This window comes from Lytechinus pictus, chromosome 14, assembly GCF_037042905.1.
Source record: "Lytechinus pictus isolate F3 Inbred chromosome 14, Lp3.0, whole genome shotgun sequence".
Taxonomy (NCBI): domain Eukaryota; kingdom Metazoa; phylum Echinodermata; class Echinoidea; order Temnopleuroida; family Toxopneustidae; genus Lytechinus; species Lytechinus pictus.
This window is the reverse complement of record NC_087258.1, coordinates 11,728,701-11,747,838: the sequence shown is the minus strand read 5'-3', so window position 1 is coordinate 11,747,838 and position 19,138 is coordinate 11,728,701. Positions and strand designations below refer to the sequence as shown.

The 19,138-nt window shown below is 37.4% G+C and overlaps 1 protein-coding gene across 1 annotated transcript in view; it reads right to left on the bottom strand.

Annotated features, from left to right (window-relative positions):
• The window catches only part of LOC129275867 (anoctamin-7-like), a gene marked incomplete at its 5' end in the record, with an annotated part of 38,349 nt that extends 20,643 nt beyond the window's left edge, over positions 1–17,706 (bottom strand). The window contains 12 exons of the mRNA XM_064109754.1: positions 231–342; positions 1,031–1,226; positions 2,334–2,471; positions 3,183–3,265; positions 4,119–4,179; positions 5,151–5,256; positions 6,000–6,090; positions 7,331–7,496; positions 9,226–9,394; positions 9,703–9,842; positions 16,632–16,927; positions 17,592–17,706. Coding sequence (XP_063965824.1) covers positions 231–342; positions 1,031–1,226; positions 2,334–2,471; positions 3,183–3,265; positions 4,119–4,179; positions 5,151–5,256; positions 6,000–6,090; positions 7,331–7,496; positions 9,226–9,394; positions 9,703–9,842; positions 16,632–16,927; positions 17,592–17,706 — 1,673 coding nt within the window. The remainder of the gene's footprint in view (positions 1–230; positions 343–1,030; positions 1,227–2,333; positions 2,472–3,182; positions 3,266–4,118; positions 4,180–5,150; positions 5,257–5,999; positions 6,091–7,330; positions 7,497–9,225; positions 9,395–9,702; positions 9,843–16,631; positions 16,928–17,591) is intronic.
• Positions 17,707–19,138: the final 1,432 nt, after the last annotated feature.

Genomic DNA, 19,138 nt, shown 5'->3' with positions numbered 1-19,138 from the left:
AAGTTATATGCAAGCAGATACAATATGTACAAAGTTAATTTGAAAGACCACACTGGTCTAGTAAAGGTTTTAGAGAATATTCAAACATAATACCAGCATATGTTGTAAATGTCTAGTAAGAAAAAAAAATTACCAGTCATGCTTTCTGAGAGCAGATTAGAAATGATAAAAATGTTATAAACATAGCTTACTCTATAAAGGGAATCGAACTGAAATGTGGCGACACTTACTTTCCCTTAAAGAATGCGATGTAAAAGATGGATGAGAAGAAATTCATGAATTGAAAGATGAAGACCTTGAAGGTTAGGTTGTCCTCGTACTCCGTCTGAGTCCGATGCATCTCTACAGAGAGAAACACAGTATTCATATAAACTTTTAATATCTCTCATAACATTGTTGGGCAATTTCATAAAAACTCAATCTATTTTTATATGTCCAACTCTCATTTCTATCCATTCTTATTCCACTTCATAAAGTGAAGACCAGCTGTGATACTTTGTTCAACTTAGAGTAACATGCAGCAAACTGCCAACATCAACTCAAGTCACATTTCATTCACAATACACACAGTGGGTATTAAGTCTATTGTACTCACACACATACACAATAGTGATTTGTGCATCACATTCAGTGTACGCACAAAGATTTTCTTTACAATAAACCAATCAAAAGTTAATTGAGTTGAATTAGCAAGATCCATGCACAACCCCATTATGGTAGTGATTTTTTTTACCTGATTGATATAAAAGAAAGCATGAATGCTTGTAAGCAAGCAACCAGAGGACCAACGGCTTAAGGTCCTCTTCAAGGGAACTGGTAATGAAGATTAATGCCTTACCAAAGGGCGCTAGTGCACCAAGTGGGAACCAAACCCGGGTCACCAGAACTACCGACTGAGCTATCGCGCCTCCACGATGGTTGCACCCTTAGATTAATGTGACACAGAAGGGACAATCTCCAAGGTGGGCAAAGGGTTAAGAAACGGGATGTAATTATCACTAACTCCAGCAAATATAATATTTGGTCTTACCCCAATCATTCATGATGACGGCTAGTTTCTGGTAGACCTGACCTAGCACCATGATCAAGATCAAGTTGAGGATGGCTCCCGAAATACTGGCGATGGTCTGAGCATTGGACCTGAACAGCTCGTTCTGGGAGAGAGGGATGCTGATCAGAACTCTGTACATAATCACACCCGTCAGGAAGATTATCACCAAGGTAACCTACAGAGAAAAGGAAAATTGATAAATTAAAACATGTCTTTGGTATCATCTTTTGCATCGATTCTCCCTACCATATTTACATGATTTAGTCACTGTGTATAAGCCAACATGTCGTTTACGTTCACAAAACATGAATTTATTAGTCGTACCTCCAATATCAACAAAATCATACGGCGAATGTTCATTTGCTCATACAGCCCCTCTTTTATGGAACAAACTCCCAAATTCCCTTTAAAAAATTGATTCGGTTAACAAATTCAAAACAGCTCTTAAAACATAATTATTTGAATTGTAAGTAGCCTCACCAAAATGAACTCACCAACACTTCTCTTCAGTTCCTTTGTTTTCTCAAGCGCATAGAGTCTTTGTTATGTGTTATGCGCTAGCTATACAAAAACTGACCGTTATTATGATTATTACTATAACCATATAGAGCGCAAAGTTTTCATCTATTTGTAGGACAAGATTAATAATGGGGATTTGTTGGGCTTAATCACTTCTGGGCAGTGTTCCATGACAGGACTTGTTGGAAATGCTATATGACAAGGCTGTTTATCCGTTACCAGAAAACAGTCAGACTCCTTTAATAGCTTCCTAGCATATCAAAATCAATGGAAGTTTTCTGATCTGACAACTTGTAAAATGTTGTCGAAATGCTCTTCGGGTGGGTGTTTCACAAAGCATTCGTAACTTACGAGCAACTCTAAGAACAACTGGTGACCCTTTCTTAGGAACTAAGTCAACGCCAATGGAAATCTGGCGTAATCATTTACAACAGGGACCACCAGTCGCTCGAAAAGTCGCTTGTAACACACAGCTTTATGAAAAACCTACCAGGTATGTAGCTGCATAACACCCCAGGGGGCCGTTTCAAAAAGCTTTTCGTAAGTTAAGAGCGACTTTAAGAACGATGGTAAACACGCTAAATCATTGCCAATGAATATACCATTTACCAGCGGAAAGGATCACCAGTCGTTCTTAAAGTCGCTCTTAACTTATGAACAGCTTTATGAAACACCCACCAGGGGCTGAATTAGTATTTTGCCTGTAAAGTGGAATCATTAAAACCTAAAAAAAAAATTATTGAAAACAAATAACTTTGATTACCATGCCAACGATGACGAAGATACCAGTTAGCCATCTCCTTTTCTTGATATCTTCCGGGAAATACGGTTCCATGACGCCAGTAATGGGGTTTTCTTCCATAGCGGGGGCTTGGGCTGCAAACTGGGGTCGGGGACGCTCCTGTATATCATCAGAATTTCAAACATAGGTACAGTAGTTATATCAACCCCTTCCTTGCCATTGAATTTCAATGGTTCGTCCAAAATAAATGTTCGAAAACTTCTTTAGATGAACATTCAACTTATTTTCCTTTGACAAAAATAGGAAAAGGGTCCGGTTTGACAAAGACTTACAATCGATGTACATGTAACTTTGCTATCATCGTTACTACTGTACTGTGGAAACCTTGACTGTGATTGGCTGCTTGATAGTTTCCATGGTAGTTACCATGATGGTGAAGTTACCATAACAAAATTCTTTATGAAATATTAAGTGACATCAGAATAAGCATTGGATCAGTCATGCATAATGGTAGGCCTATTCACATGACTCTTCTAACCTTATTATTCCCTGAGAGTATACTTTTATGAGGTGTTTCTTATTCATTCACCAAGTAAACATTACATTGATCCCGCACCGAAAAAGTATTCAAGGATATAATTTTGAAATGAAATGCTGTGAACAGTAGGTTACATAAGTAAAAAAGAGAATATGCATTTAATCTTTGGTACATTATCATGAATATTGAAGAAACCAAAATATAGCAACACTGAAATTGGATTCCAATTCTGATAATAAATGAAACTTTGCAACTAGCTTCCAAAAGGTAGAAACCTTCATTAATTTGAATGACCTAATAATGAAAAAGAATTAGGCTATATGAGACTGTACCTCTTCTTCTTCAAAATTCCAGCAATCCCAGTGATGGGCAAGACTGGCTTGCTTTCTCTTCCAGCTTTCAAGGAATGATACAGCTGTAACAAGAATGATTGTAGATAGTTATTGAATTTTTTCCAATTACATACACTGAAAATATGATAAATAATAATATAGGATTTTTTATAGCACAAAAATCCACCTTGGTAGGTGCTCAAGGTGCTCCTACATGTATGTTACCCCAGCTAAGCTTATCTACAGACGTATATGTAGACAAAATATCACATTTAGAACCCACTGCACTATTCATATAAGAGTAGGGGGAAACCTCGGAAGTAGTGGTCCTCCTGCACTCCCCCAATCAGTTATATCGGGAGGAGAGACCTGTGGTTCATAGTGATTCAGTTCACTTTTTCGCCTCCCAGACGCAAGTGACGCCAAACAAATAATAATAACAGATTCTCGATAGCACAGTTAAGTTATATGTCTCTACCAGTGACATATCTGAAATATATTGTACACTTGTATAATTTCTAAAGACTTTCAGGTTATCAGATTTTACCTACCATAATAAAATTCAAGAACCAAATTCGATTCTGATTTTGCTTATTGGATCTAGAAGCTTTTATGAAAATGAGCCGTGACCTCTATGGCCTTTGACCTTGTGACCTCCAAATCATCTCTCATCATTGCCACTCTTAAATACACACTAGGATAAATTTGACTTTGATCCATCTAAAGGCTTCTTCTAAAATCTAAAGAATGTGCCATTACCATGTACGTAATGACCTCTATCACCTTTGACCTTTACCTTTACCAACCCAAAAGCTGATTATCACTCCCATATGCATGCATGAGCCATGTTTATGAATATATCTAGAATCAATCTTTTGATCATGTATATCAGTCACTCGGCACACTACAAGCATACAACTGGTTTATGAAACTTACCCCAGAATGACATGAATATTGAAAAGAATACTGTTCCTGGATGATCAAACAGAATGGATATCTGTGTAAAAAAAAAAGATATGTAAAAATAAATAAGCAGATTAACAGCGCAGTAATGCTTGATTATGAAGGTCATCAATGAATGAAGGGTTTCTTTTTTTAACATCTACCTCCCCCTCCCAATCCTCTCTTCTCCCCTGCCATCCCGTCCACTCCTCTCCCTTCTTTCCCCTCACTACTGTCTCCTCTTCCCAATCCCTCCTTCTCCCTCTTCTTGAACATTCCCTTCCCCACCCCCTCCCCTTCCCAACCCCTTTCACTTTGCCCTTCCCTCTACCTACCCTTCATTCTCTCATTTTCCCTCCCCTTCGCTTTCCCTCCCTTTCCCTTCCCCACTATTGGCACTTCCCATTCTCTTTCCAGTCCCCCTTTACCTTTCCTCTACCTGCTCATTCCTCCTCCTCCTCTCCTCTCATTCTCTTACCTTCCCTTCACCTCCCCTCTCCTTCCAAACCCTCTCTCTCCCCTTCCCATCTTTTCCCTCCCTCCCTCCTCTCCTGTCCCTTCCATTTCCCCTATCTCTCCCCTTTCTGTCTTTTCCTTTCCCTACCCCTCCCCTCCTGTTTCCTTATATCTTCTTCCCCTCCCCTTGGCCAAATAAAATCACAAAATCCCCATCCCCCCATGCCCCTCACTTCCTCTCTCCTACCCTTCCCCACAGCCAAATAAAAACCACCTCAGGGTCCTGTCTTAAAAGAGTTACGATTGATCCGATTAACCTCAACTCTATGGATCCATCATTGGCATAATATTTTCTACAGGAAATTCAAACAACGTCCTTCAATTGTAAACAAAAAGAAGCACACTGAATTTTCAACAAAACAATGAATGCATGAAGATACATCACATCTGGAAAATATTTTGAACAAACAATGCATTTTAGAAGTTGACGTTGCTGGCTTTCCATAGTTGTGTTTTATCGGATTTATCGCAACGCTTTGTAAGACAGGGCCAAGATGATCATTACATTACCTCTGCTTCTAAACATGTATCTGATAGATTCCAGTATGTGCATCCAATCTCCTTATCGCACTGGGGACACATGAGAAAGTCTCCACCACTGTCGCATATTTGATTCCTGATCAGGGATAAGATAAGGGGATCATAATAATCATGGGAATCCTATTAAAGGTCAAGTCCACCCCAGAAAAATCAAACTAGCATGATGCTGAAAATTTCATCAAAATCGGATGTAAAATAAGAAAGGTATGACATTTTAAAGTTTCGCTTATTTTTCACAAAACAGTGATATGCACATCTCAGTGACATGCAAATGAGACGGTCGATGATGTCCCTCATTCACTATTTCTTTTGTTTTCTATTGTTTGAAATATACAATATTTCATTTTTTACCGATTTGACAATAAGGACCGACTTGACTGAACCATATAGTATTGAACAATGCTTATTCCACATGTTCATAGAGGAATTAATCGGTGCTTCACTTGACAAAGAGGAGAAAATTAGAATATTTCATATTTCATACAATCAAATACAAAAGAAATAGTGAGTGGATGATGTCATCAGTCTCCTCATTTGCATGCAGACCAGGATGTGCATATAACTGTTTTGTGAAATTAAGATAAACAACCACTTTAAACCAGAGTTTAAATCAAACCCAACTTCAGAATACAGGCCATTGTCAATAACAAGTTTACTATCAGCCAATCAAATCAAAGAATTTCAGTAGCTTTAAACTGGTAAATATGTTATCAAAACAAGTTTTATGAAACAGGCCCCTGAACAGACAAAACAGAAGTAGAATATTACAGACAAGAGCGGACCTAGTGCGATCTGGACACAACTGTACGGTATACTTACGCTACTGGGTTGAAGGGCATCATTATGACTCCATAGATGAAGACGATAATACCGATGATAGAGGCAGGTAGTAACCAACCTGTATATAGCCCTGAATTATTAGTTCAGAAAAAAGGTAAATAGCATTGTAATCATCATCATCATCACTGCTGCCGTCGTCTTCATCATCATCATAAACATCGTCGGTGTCATCATCATCGCTGTCATCATCATAATCATCATCACCACCATCAGCATCATTACCCCATCATCATCATAATCAATACAATCATCATCACCATCTTAATCACTACCACATCATCATCATCATCACCATCATCATTATCATCATCATCACCACATCATAATCATCAAGGAAAATTAAGATACTCTAACACTGCATTTGTCACATGAGTGTACTACAAAGAATAAACTTTTCACACATTACTTGCATAGATATTTCTATTGTACAAATGTTTTATATTAAAGGAGCATGACCATTGCTGTCATCATCACCATCATCATTATCACCATCATCACCATCATCACCATCACCATCATCATCATCAGCATCATTATCACCATCATCATCATCATCACCACCATCATCATTATTTATTGTCATTATCATCATCACCACCATCACCATCATCATCATCGTCATCATCATTATAATCATCATCATCACCATGACCATTTACTGGCCAATATAGAAAGACACCCTAAAGACCAATATCTTGGTTTCCCTCAGATAGTATTCCCCACTGAAACGTACATTACAAGAACCAGTCCATAAACCACCTGCTTGAAAAGACCACTCACAGAGCTGCCAAGTTGTATTTTGCATTTTCAGTATTCTTATCCCCCAAAATCAGTATTTTGACAAAAAATCAGTATTTTTACCGTGTGAGATAAATATTTTGTATTTTTCCCCAAAAAAGTGTATTTCATAATAAAATGCTTGGCGCACTCGCCCATCACGGCGCTCAAGCTGCATGCAAGCTAAAATGTGCACTGCTCTTGCAGATGAAAAAAAAAAAACATTGAAACTTGTGTATATCTCACCCTGGTTTTTACAAAATGATTGAAAAAAAAGTTTCCTGAAATTACATTGATCTAATAACCATATTTGTGTACATTTTATGAAATAGAGACATATAGAGATTTTTTTTTTTAAATACAAAAAACGTATTTTTTAAAGAAAAAACGTACTGCCGTATTTTGGCTGCAAAAACGTACTAAATACGGAAAAATCGTACTACTTGGCAGCTCTGCACTCACCCTCCCACCCTTCGGTGGTCCTTATGTACAGGTTTTAGCATTTATCTATTATTTCCAATTCCAATACTCACCTAGCCATGCGAAATAAAGACCAATCTTTTCACCGAAATACTCCCTAATATGGTCTAGAGGTTGGTACTTGGCCCAGGCACCCCATCTGGCCCAGTATTTCTTCAGAATCTGTCGCTTGTTCCAGTCTTCTACCTTGACCCCTGGACCAGGATCTTTCTCAGGACCCTATTAAAGGATTAAAAAGTTATGCTTTATATTCATGATTTTTTTTTTTTTGGTATACCACTTATACTCTTCCTATACCTTTAGCACATAGGGGCATGCAATCTGCTGTGTGATGCGCTATAAAAACTACTAATACTACTACTACTACTACCACTACCACCACCACCACCACCACCACCACTACTACGACTATTATCATTATTATTTACAAATTGATATGATTATTTGACTAGCCTCTTCTCGCATCTACCATCGCATCATGTCCTTTAATTTCCACTCAATCTCTTTCCTGTTTATTTTCATTCAGTAAGGAGCTTTCGATTGTCTGCGACTGCAACATAGTCCTAGTTCACCGGAAGTGGTGACACCGCTCGTTCAGTATCACGTTCGTACATTGATGAAAACAGTTTCGATTTAAGTCGACGTACCCGTACCAAGCCACAGCATATACCAGCGTGATAGCGAGCGGGCCGTGGGCCGATGCTCGGCCGGAGAATCAGGCGTAGCATCACGCTACGAACCAGTGGGGCGACTGTGGGTGCAACATTTGCATTCTTGCGCAAAAAGCCGAAAAAACACAGTTGTTTGGAAATAGAACATCAATTACCTATCGGATATGTAGTGTCTGAAAACAGGACACACTAAATGTAATGGAAAAGCTGGTAACAAGCAGCAATTTGCAGTTTACCAGCCCTGCTGATTCAATGAAACTCGAATGTTGATGCGGCTTCATTCATTTTTGCTAAGCTTGGATGACGTCATCATTTACGAACTAGCGCTCGTTCGAGCACTATGACATCGAACGTCAAAACCCTCAAATACGAGTCACAGATTTGGGCAGTGAACGAGAAGGCTCGTCACAGATTACTTCGCGCATGCGCAGCGCTCCCAAAATTCCTTAATCTCGTACGTCCACATGGCTCGTCACAGAAAACGAAAGGTCTCCAGTATTTCTTCATTCCACTATCCAACAGTAGTAAACTAATAAGTGGACTAATCCAGGTACATGTATAAGAATGGTCATAAACATGGACCTTGCAGCATACAGTATATACAGCAAAGCAGGAATGTGCATCAACTCTAAAGTACTCTGTGAATTGCAAAACACTCATCAAAACATACCATCAGGGCCCCATTGCACAAAAGTTACTAATATGGTAACTTTGCCATCCAGTGGGAACTACCATGGCAATGACAATCAAGAGCCAATCACAATCAAGAAAACCATGGAAGTTTACATTGCATGGTAAAGCACAACACTCACGATTTAAGTCACTATCAAAGTCATTTTTGTTCAATTATTTAAACAACTCCAATCCCCCCTGTAATTGTAATTGTATTTTATCTTTTTTTTAATCTTGTCTTATCTTCTATTCTATCTTCTGTGTTTTTGCATTGTGTGATGATGTGTGGGTGTGTGGGTGTTTATTTATAACCTCTTTTTAACCGGTTATGATATTTGTGTATTTGTAGGGCCACGGCTATAAGCAGTTTTGCTTCTTAGGGGTCCTGACCATTAAATAACTTGTAACCTGTTATATTTTGTATTAGTTTGTTGGTATAATGTTATTTCTGTAAATATTTTGATGGTTTTTTTTAATGGTCAATAAATTGAATTGAAATTGAATTGAAAGTTACAATAATGGTATAACCTCATGCTACGGGGCCCAGAAAAGGATCTACTGTAACTGTACTCTATTGATTATTCTCGGTAGCAAACATGGCTTACATCATGCAAAGGGAACGCGGCATGAAATATTTCCTCTTCCAGAAGACGGCTGATGCCGACCTCTGCTCTCTTCCGCTTGCCGTATGTCGTCGTCTCCAGGATTTCGTTGACGACGCGTGTCCGGTCCACGTTGCTGAAGAACTGATCTTTGTGATCGTTATTGAGATACCTGCATATGAATATCACGAAAGAATATCATAGGTTTTACAGATCACGTTTGATAAGAACGGGAAATTTTAGATCAGGAAATTAACGAGGGCAAGGGCGATTTCTCCATCATGACAGTAAACAATATCCTCTTTATTTAATGAGTGAAATGCTTTGGGGTGACATTTCTTCGACAATTACCCCCACAATCTGGCACAAACAATATTAAACTGTTTGGAAGAGTGGACTCATTAATTCAAAACAATGGACTCATGAATAAAATTAATTGTGGAAATAATATTGAATTCACATTGACTACGCGATACTCACTTTTTTATTTTGTTGACCCTGAACGCACAGGTCATGAAATCGGGAGGCTGGTTTGGCACATTTTGTTTAAGGAAGCTATTCTTGATACCCATCTTCTTCAGGAATTCATCAGATGTGTTCTTGGGCAAGTTCAGCAAGGCCTATTCACAAAAGATAATATTACACAAAATATTATAAGAATAGTACACTATAATTCTTTTTCTTCAAAATGTTAACACAATATATTTTCAGGTACCGGTATAGAATAAATGACCACTGCAACTTTTGAATTTTGACCATGCAAATTCATACTTCATGACCTTTTTAAAAATACTCACTTACTATAGGGGTTGAACATTTCTGCTGGCGACTGTATGAAATTCTGGGTTAATTCAGGCCTGAGAAAGTTTTTATACCAATATGTTTTTTGTTTTTATGACAAAGGATTTTTTATCAAATAGGTGACTTGAAATGTTTCATTTGTCTTCAACAAATAAAGCTTAGCACTGTGAAAACTCACAGGCAGCCCAGGAGAGAATTGAATCAATGACCAGGCAAGCTTCTTAGACCTCTCATCCATGAGAGTGGGTAAATTGCCAATTCGTCTACTGCCACCTCGTCCACTTAACATATGTTCTACCTTCATTTAGTCTAATGCCATTCTGTCCATCAAAAATTTTGTCTAACAACCATTTTGTCTCATAACCAGTTGGTCTAATAGTCATCTTATTTTCATTCATTTCACCCAATTAACACAGTCCAATTAGACCAAATGGAAATAGACTAAATGGCTATTGGACCAACTGGTTATTAGATCATGTGGATACTGATGGCAGACCAAATGATAGTAGACGAGTTGGTAAATGGACGAAACGGCATTAGACCAATTAAAATAAACCCTAGAGTGGTGCACAGCAATCATTCAATGGATTGAATATAAATGAAAATGGTCATGTATGATACATGTTTAGTGGCAGCTTAGTAAGAAGTTATACATGTTGAATAACCATTCATGACACAATCCAAATAAATCTCATTAAAAAAAAAAGTTGTAAAACCACTAATTTCAAAATGAAACTACCAAGTGAGTCACACAAAATTGAAATCAGGAAATGGCAAATCATAGAAAAAGCAAATAATTTTTTTAAAGTAGTGTACATTTATCTTAAGGCTTGGTCCCACTGCACATACGGATGCAGAGAGGATGTAAAACGTAAAAGAATCTTGTCATCCATTGGAAAACCTCATGTATCCGTTGTGTAAGTATCTTTGTATACATGTTTCATACGCTCTATATCCATCGAGCATGATCTGTGATTTCATTGTTCGCCCATTTTGTCAAATGGCTGGAGCCACCTCGAAATTTTGAATTTTGAGCTTTTTGATGGCATGTTGAAAATTAATGTAACTTGATAAAAGGGTTTATATGCAATTCGTCTTTTCGGCTGCTATAGATACCCATTATGTAATAAACCGTTTTATGTAAATAAATAAATGAAAGAGTGTTTTTGTCCCAAATATTTCAGTCTCATTTTTGTGTGGTATACAGTTGTTCACACTTAAATGAACTGGAGATATTTTCAAAAGAATGTAAATAATCAATGCCTATTGAAACTTAGAAGGGGCTATTCTTTGGGCCAATTCTCCCCTCTAGTCGTGAAGGCTTTATGGAATCTATGACGGTACCATTTCTCCAATATTTTTGCACACTCTGCACTCTGAAAACACAAAAGGCGAAAAGGGTTGAAAAAGGCTGAGGAGTGACAGCGTTTTTAATATTAAAGGTAGAAAACGCTGTCACTCTGCCCTTTTAAAGGGTGATTTACCCCTTTTCGCCCTTTCATTTTTAGAGTGTACATGCACAGGCAATCAGTAAATAACGTGCACTGATGAAAACCAATGCTGTAACTTAATATCTCACTAAAGATGATCAAAATTTATATAGAATGTGAATTCAATGATGATACCGTACGTCAATGAAAGGTTTGTGCACGAATATCAAAATGGATATTTCTCAAAATGACCTAAAAAATATTTTCTTGTCTTGAGTCTGAATTGCAGATTTCTTTTAAATGGGGAAATTTTCATTTTACATTATGAGTATTCATCAGCGCAGGAAATGTGGGCAACGGGCGATTTCGCGCTCATGACAGCACAAATCACCCTAAAAATTCCACCAAAATACATGCTTTGGGGCAAGCATTCTTTCTAAAGGCACCCCAAGATCTGTCACAAACAATATTGAAGATTATTTGGAATTTATTAATATTCTATTAAACTAAGATATACTAGGATTCACATGGAACCCCGAATTGTCTTATAATAATAATAATAATAATAATAATTAAAGATTTGTATAGCGCACATATCTGTCGATGACACTCAAGGCGCACAATTAACTACTTATATAAAACAGAAATCAATAAATACATAAAAATGAACAAACTGAGAAGAAAAAAATACACAATCAGTTAAGTTGGTAGTCAAAAAATAAAAAATGGCCTTATCACACAACAGTTAAGGAAATGCTTCCCTCATGAGGTAAGTCTTCAATTTGCTGTGGAATAGCTCTCTTGACTGGCACGACTTAATGTCCGATGGGATTGAATTCCACAAACGGGGACCAGCAACGGAAAAAGATCTGTCACCCCAGGACCTTTTCACTCTAACTTGTTGGAGCTGGTGAACATTCCCTGAACGAAGACCGGGTCTACACGATCTCTTCAACTCCAGAAGATCTGATAGGTACACTGGTGTCTGGTTGGTTTTCAGTTTAAAGACCAAGGAAAGAACTTTATATGCAAGTCTTTGCCTAACAGGCAGCCAATGTAATTCCTTGAGAACTGGGGTGATATGATCCGACAACTTTGAACGCTTTACAAGTCGTGCGGCAGAATTCTGGACCTTCTGTAGTCGTTTTATTTGAGTATCAGGCAGTCCAACCAAAGTACTGTTGTACATATCCAAACGTGATGTGACAAGAGTATGAACTGCCTGCTTCGTTGCATGGGGATTCAGGTAATCCCGGATCCGACGAATCTGCCTAATGTGATAAAATGATGATCTGATGCAGCTAGAGATTTGTGGTTCCATAGACATAGTACTATCAAGTGTCAAACCTAGCGAGCGAACTTTAGAAACAGGCTCAACATGTACATCACCAATTTTTAGGTTAGGAATGATGACCTTTTTGATCTGTTGGGAAGAGCCAAAGAAAATGAATTCAGACTTCGCCTGGTTGATTTTCAAGTAGTTCTGCCCCATCCATTTGGAGATCTCTGCTACACATGACTCAAATCTAGCAAGTACGTTGTCCACATCAGTTTGATTAGGTAAGCATGGTAAATACAGCTGAATGTCGTCAGCGTATATGTGATACATCAAATCATGCTGATTGATAATGTCATAGATTGGTAGAATGTACATGGAAAACATTTGTGGTCCGAGCACTGAGCCTTGAGGTACGGAGCAATCAAGAGAAACTGGATCAGAGATGTCATCCTCACCAATGCGAACTGATTGAGTACGACCATCAAGGTATGACTGACACCAGCTCAGAGCTGACCCACTGATACCAATTTCCTGTAGTCTGCGAAGTAGAATACAATGATCGACCGTATCAAACGCTGAACTCAAATCCAGTTGAACGAGGCCAGTCAACATGCCTCTATCCATGGCTCGGAGGATGTCATTAGTCACTCGCAAGACAGCTGTCTCTACTGAATGGTTTTTCCTGTAGGCCGACTGGAAAGGATCCTGCAGAGATTGGTCAACTACACATCTGAGGATACGAGCAGTAGCCGCTCTTTCAATTACTTTTCCAAGGAATTTCAAGTTAGCTACTGGTCTGTAGTTTTCCAGTCTCTCCTTATCCAAGTTTGACTTCTTAAGTAGAGGTCTAATCGTAGCATGTTTCAAGTTCTCTGGAAAGACAGCTTTGGTAAAAGACCCATTAACCAACTTTGTAATAAATGGCACAAATGCAGAGAGATGATCCTTGATTAGCCATGTTGGAATGGGGTCTTGGTGACAAGAGCTCGAGGGTGACTGTTTGATGATTCTCTCAATTTCAGCTTCTGTACAATACATGCAACTCAATAGAATGGTGAATTTCTACATAGAATAATAAAACAATTAATGTTGCCTTTTCATTCCCAAAGAATGGCAGCTTGCGAAGTCTGAGATTGGTTTGGAGCAAGTTGATTCTTAAACTATTAAGTATTATACATATGTAGTTTAAATATCCATTTCACCAGCCCTGAGCCGAAAGGAGAAGGCCCAACCTTTCCAAATTACTTTTCATAAACTTATGAATAAACTAGTGCCGCCACATGGAATAATCAATGGCCTTAAGTTGCTTTGAGATTTGAGCAAAATAGATTTTCTTTCAAATTGTAACATCATTGTGTATAAAGGACATCTCACTGAATGGTGGTGCATTTAAGCTCAACTTTCGGGGGCCGGAATAGGTGTTTTCGAACAAGTTTTGTAAAAAAAAAATCCATTCTTTCTTATATTCTTCTGAATGCCTGCCAACCAAAATGCAAAGGCAAAATAATTGGGGGCATGTTCATTGAATAGGCAATTATATGATCTGCCTTTCTACGTTCATATATCTGGGATGGCTCTGAATACTACACAATATTCTTATCCATTTAAATTGCCAAATCTGCCTTCCAAAATGAATCATATCATGTTGTAATAATAGATTTATTAATAAAATAAAGTTGGTTAATCAATGAATAAATGAATATAAAAATAAATTCTATAAACATGCATTCAAAACATATCATAGATTAAAGATATTTTGTTCTTATATTCAATTTTGCTTTTTTTATGAGTTTATTATAACATTTGTAACAACTAACATGGACTTGCTGAAAATTTAGGATGATGTCGACTTTCTATGAATAAATATTCAATTCAATGCTATTCATAAATTGATTTATCATTCTAGATCAATCAACCAATTACTCAATTTTCACAGTAATAAATAACCATCCAAAAAAGCAGTTGTGACATTTAAAGATCAATATTGGCTAAATATTCATTAAAAAAACAGTCAATCTCTTCATGATCATGTACATGTATGCACTTTATAAGAGGATAAACACTCCTAAACACACATAAAAGGTCTCTCTATTCTCTAGAACAATATACTGGTAGAAGTATTCAAGTATATACTGCAAACGATCTCCATTGAGAGCTCTTGGTAATACTGAGACCTATACCCGCAAATAAATCAATGACAGTTGAGCGATTTGCTTTGCAATAAATAGCCTTGAGTATCATGTATCACTAACAAATCTCTGCACCATGTACATGTACAAGTGTATAGAGTTTCTAAAGCTCCCTTTAGTGCTTCACTGCATATTAAAATCAAGGATATATTTATTATTAAGAGGGTACTTTCATGTACATCTTCAGTGCATGTACAGAAGGTTGGTTATTTTTCATTACCCTTTAGATTTAGTTTGTTTTGCCTTCTTCAAAATTTTATATTAAAGGGGAATGAAACCTTTGGAACAAGTAGGCTTGTGTCGAAACAGAAAAATCAAAGAATAAGAACAAAGAAAGTTTGAGAAAAATCGGATGAATAATGACAAAGTTATGAGCATTTGAATATTGCAATCACTAATGCTATGGAGATCCTCCTATTGGCAATGCGACAAGGATGTGTGATGTCACATGTGAACAACTTTCCCTTTGATGGATTATAAAATACCCACAAAATGTCTCGTTTTGCTTTTTCTTATTGTGATACAAACTCTTTATCCGTGGTGTATTCTTTAAAAATCTTTATTACATGCCCTCCTCTAGACAGAACACATTATCTACTGATAGATGTGATAAAAGAGGCAATTTAAGTGAAATATATACTATACATGTAGTAATGGGGAGATATGTTCACAAGTAACATCACACATCTTTGACACATTTCAAATTTGAGGATCTCCATAGCATTAGTGATCACAATATTCAAATGCTCTTAACTTTCTCAATATTTGTCCGTTTTTTCTCAAACTTTCGTTGATCTGTTTCTTTGATTTTTCTGTTTTCACACAAACTATCTTGTTCCAAAGGTTTCATTCTCCTTTTATTATATTCCATGCTATTTATACTAGTTATGTTAATTTACTGTACAGTATGTTTATCTCCATAGTGCCAGATTATTGGATTAGAACAGACAATACATCATTTATTCTTGCTCCAGTCTGTATGAAACAACATCAAGGAATGAGATCTTAACCCTTTGAACCCTTAATTGGGACGGTTGTGACCCTCACCCTAAATTATTACCATATCAAACTTATCAGCGAAATGAAGGAATATATGACATTTGAAATAAATGATCTCCTATTGTCAAGATTTGAGCCCAGCCATGCCAGCGGCACCTTACTCCACTGGTACCCGGCCTGGCCCAGCTTATGTTGTTTAGCTTCCCGTACTAACGATAATCTCAAATTTTGTCTCAAAACCACTAATTTGATGGAAGAAAATTTCACAATAGCTTACGCATGGTCCATATACGACTCGCTGTGTATTAATTATCGCATGAGCCTCCCTGGTAGAGTATGATATTTTGGTGATTTTTTATGCCAAAACCATAAATGAAAGCCAATCTTTGATGAAATTATTATAAACTGAACTTATCGACTGAATATCTCTAAAATGACGTCAATTTCAAAGGTCAGCTGATATCTAAAACCCTTGCTTTCGAATCAGGTATTCCGGCTTTTTGGGTATACCCGCGTTCACGATGAACCCGGTATTACGGCTTTTCGGGTTCAAAGGGTTAAGAACTTTGTATTCAGAACTTAAAGCATATCAAGAAAAAATAAAATGTAAACACTGTTTAAAACCTCTGACCAACAGAAATCATATCCTAGCAATTTGGGCTACAGTTTAGTCTGGGCCTGTGAATCAAAATATTGTGATAATCAACTTACGGTCAGCGGGGCCTTGAGACCGAGCTCCTCCGCAAAAAATATCAGGGTCTTCCAGGGAGCGTGGAGCTTGTGATAGGTGATGATTTTCTTCTCCGACTCCACCACGTCCTCCTCGATCTGGATCCCCGCCCGCTGGATTGTCTCCAGGAACTTCTTTCTCCAGGCGGCATGCTGCTGCTCCTTGGCGTCCTCCTCATCGGGAGGGAGGTTGCTGGCCCGTCGGTCGCTCCTCTCCTTCTCCCGCTTCTGGAGCTGTTTCTCTGACAGACGCTCCTCCTCGTGGACCAGAATGAAGTCTGAGAATGGAAGGGATCAAGGGTGGACAATACAAGCCCATTCAGGACAGTGCATGATTTGTATCACTGATTGATCAGCATTTTCTTCAAATCGGGGTTATTATTTTAGTTATTTTATTTTTTTCCAAATTCAATGGTGCTCTTTCTCAGGTGTTCACACATGATTATTTAACGCCAACGCCTCGATCATGCCAATGGTCAAGCTGCTCCAACAGACCTTAAAAAACCAAGCAAATGCTTTACGCACAAGCAAAATGTTCGCTTTATAGAAATAGCTTTATGATATAATAAGACTTGCCAACATTTGAAATGCAAAAAACTGAACAAATTATTGCTAGCAAATACTAACAGGCAGTAAGCAGTTGCTTGGCTCACTAGCAAAAGCAAATTTTGCTACTTTTTATGCATCTGACCCATTGAACAGAAATAAAACAAATTCACAAAGGATGCCTTGAAGTTAAAAATCTGCATATCTGCACTTTAAAAACAGCAATTTAGGGTTTTATTCATGGGATTTAATATTTTCATATCAATTCACAAATGAAAGAATCTAAGGTTTTCCAATAAATTTGATGTTATTAAGTTTTTTCATCTTGCTCTCTCACTGAATCCACACATTTTCTGGGGGTCTTTTAGTTAAAATTCCAAAAATAAAAGAACATACCAATTTTCCTTTTTCCATCATTGAAGTATGTACCAGGATGATCATTGCTGTTACGTAATGTTGACAGTGTAAGGAGAGGATCCCTGGATGAAGTATCTCCTTGCTGGAAGACAAAAACAAAGAGTGAAGAAGTTCAGTATGGTCTCTCAGTGGTTACATGTGTATTCATTGTTTTCAATGTTGTTTAAAAATATTCGAAATACATGTAGAACATTACAATTATTCCATATCGTTCATAATGTATTTATTTCTCTAATTTGGATATAAACATGTAGCCAAATAGACCAAATAATAAAAATAATAATAAAGACAATTCGTATGAAATTAATAGTTGATCTGTTGATCGACAGATCACCTGATAATAACAATAATACTACTAATAATTAATAATAATAATAAAGGACCCATAGGTATTTTATTAATGTCGCTGAAATGGGCCATCCTCCATATGATCTGTACGTTATGTTAAATTGAGCATGTATATATTTTATTTTTTATATGGAAATAAATACAAACAAACAATAATAATAATAATGAAATAATAGTATTAATAATAACAAAAATAATAAATAAACAAATAACAATAGCAAGCAATGGGGTTACATAATATTCACAAGAAAAAAAAATAGAATTACAATAATGCTTTGCTGAGCAATCTTACTAATTACAGCAAGCTATAACAGCTAGTTAGCTACCAGGGGAGCGTTTCATGAAAGGACCTGTCGGACGTTTTATCCGACAAGTCCCGTTTTATCCGACAGTTACCATAGTAACAGTGCCTCTCAGCCAATCAAAATTAAGAAAAGATGTCAGATCTGACAACTTGTCAGACAAAAACATTGATGAAACGCTCCCCAGGAACATGATGATGGGTGTGAAATTTTGAAAAAATGTGACAATTTTACATGTGCAGCTGTGCTCAAAAGTTAGTGAATTGACCCTTCCCCCCCCCCCCACAAAATGCATTCCTTCATACTAATACCCCTTTCATAAACCCATCCTCCAATTAGCCGCCTAAGAGTAATGCGGATAATTCAATAAAAATTGCGTTCACAAACTCCGAAAATAATCCGCACTATTTTTACGAGCGCCCGTCCTGAAAAAGGCGGATAATCGTCATGGCACCGCACACACCCCCTCTGATGCGATTGTGTTGGAAAAGGGTGACCTTGTGACCGCACCATGGCAATTATCCGCATTACTTTGGATTGCGTTCATAAAGTCAAATCTGGTCCCGATGCCGCTATTATGCGGATAATTGCAGCATCAAAATAATGCGGATAACTCTGGTCCTCCTCCGATTTTACGACCAAATTATGCTGCTATTAGCCGCATAATTGGGTTTATGAAAGGGGTGTTAGTGTTGAATACAGACAACACTACTATGTTTGGTGAACCCAGAGAAAAAAAACTATTGAATGTAACATTGCATATCTACAACATGGCAGAACTTGATTATGTTCAATTTTCTTGTGGGGATCACTAACTTTTGAGCACCAATGTGTACTGTACATCTAATATTCCATATGAACCCACTTGTAATCTGA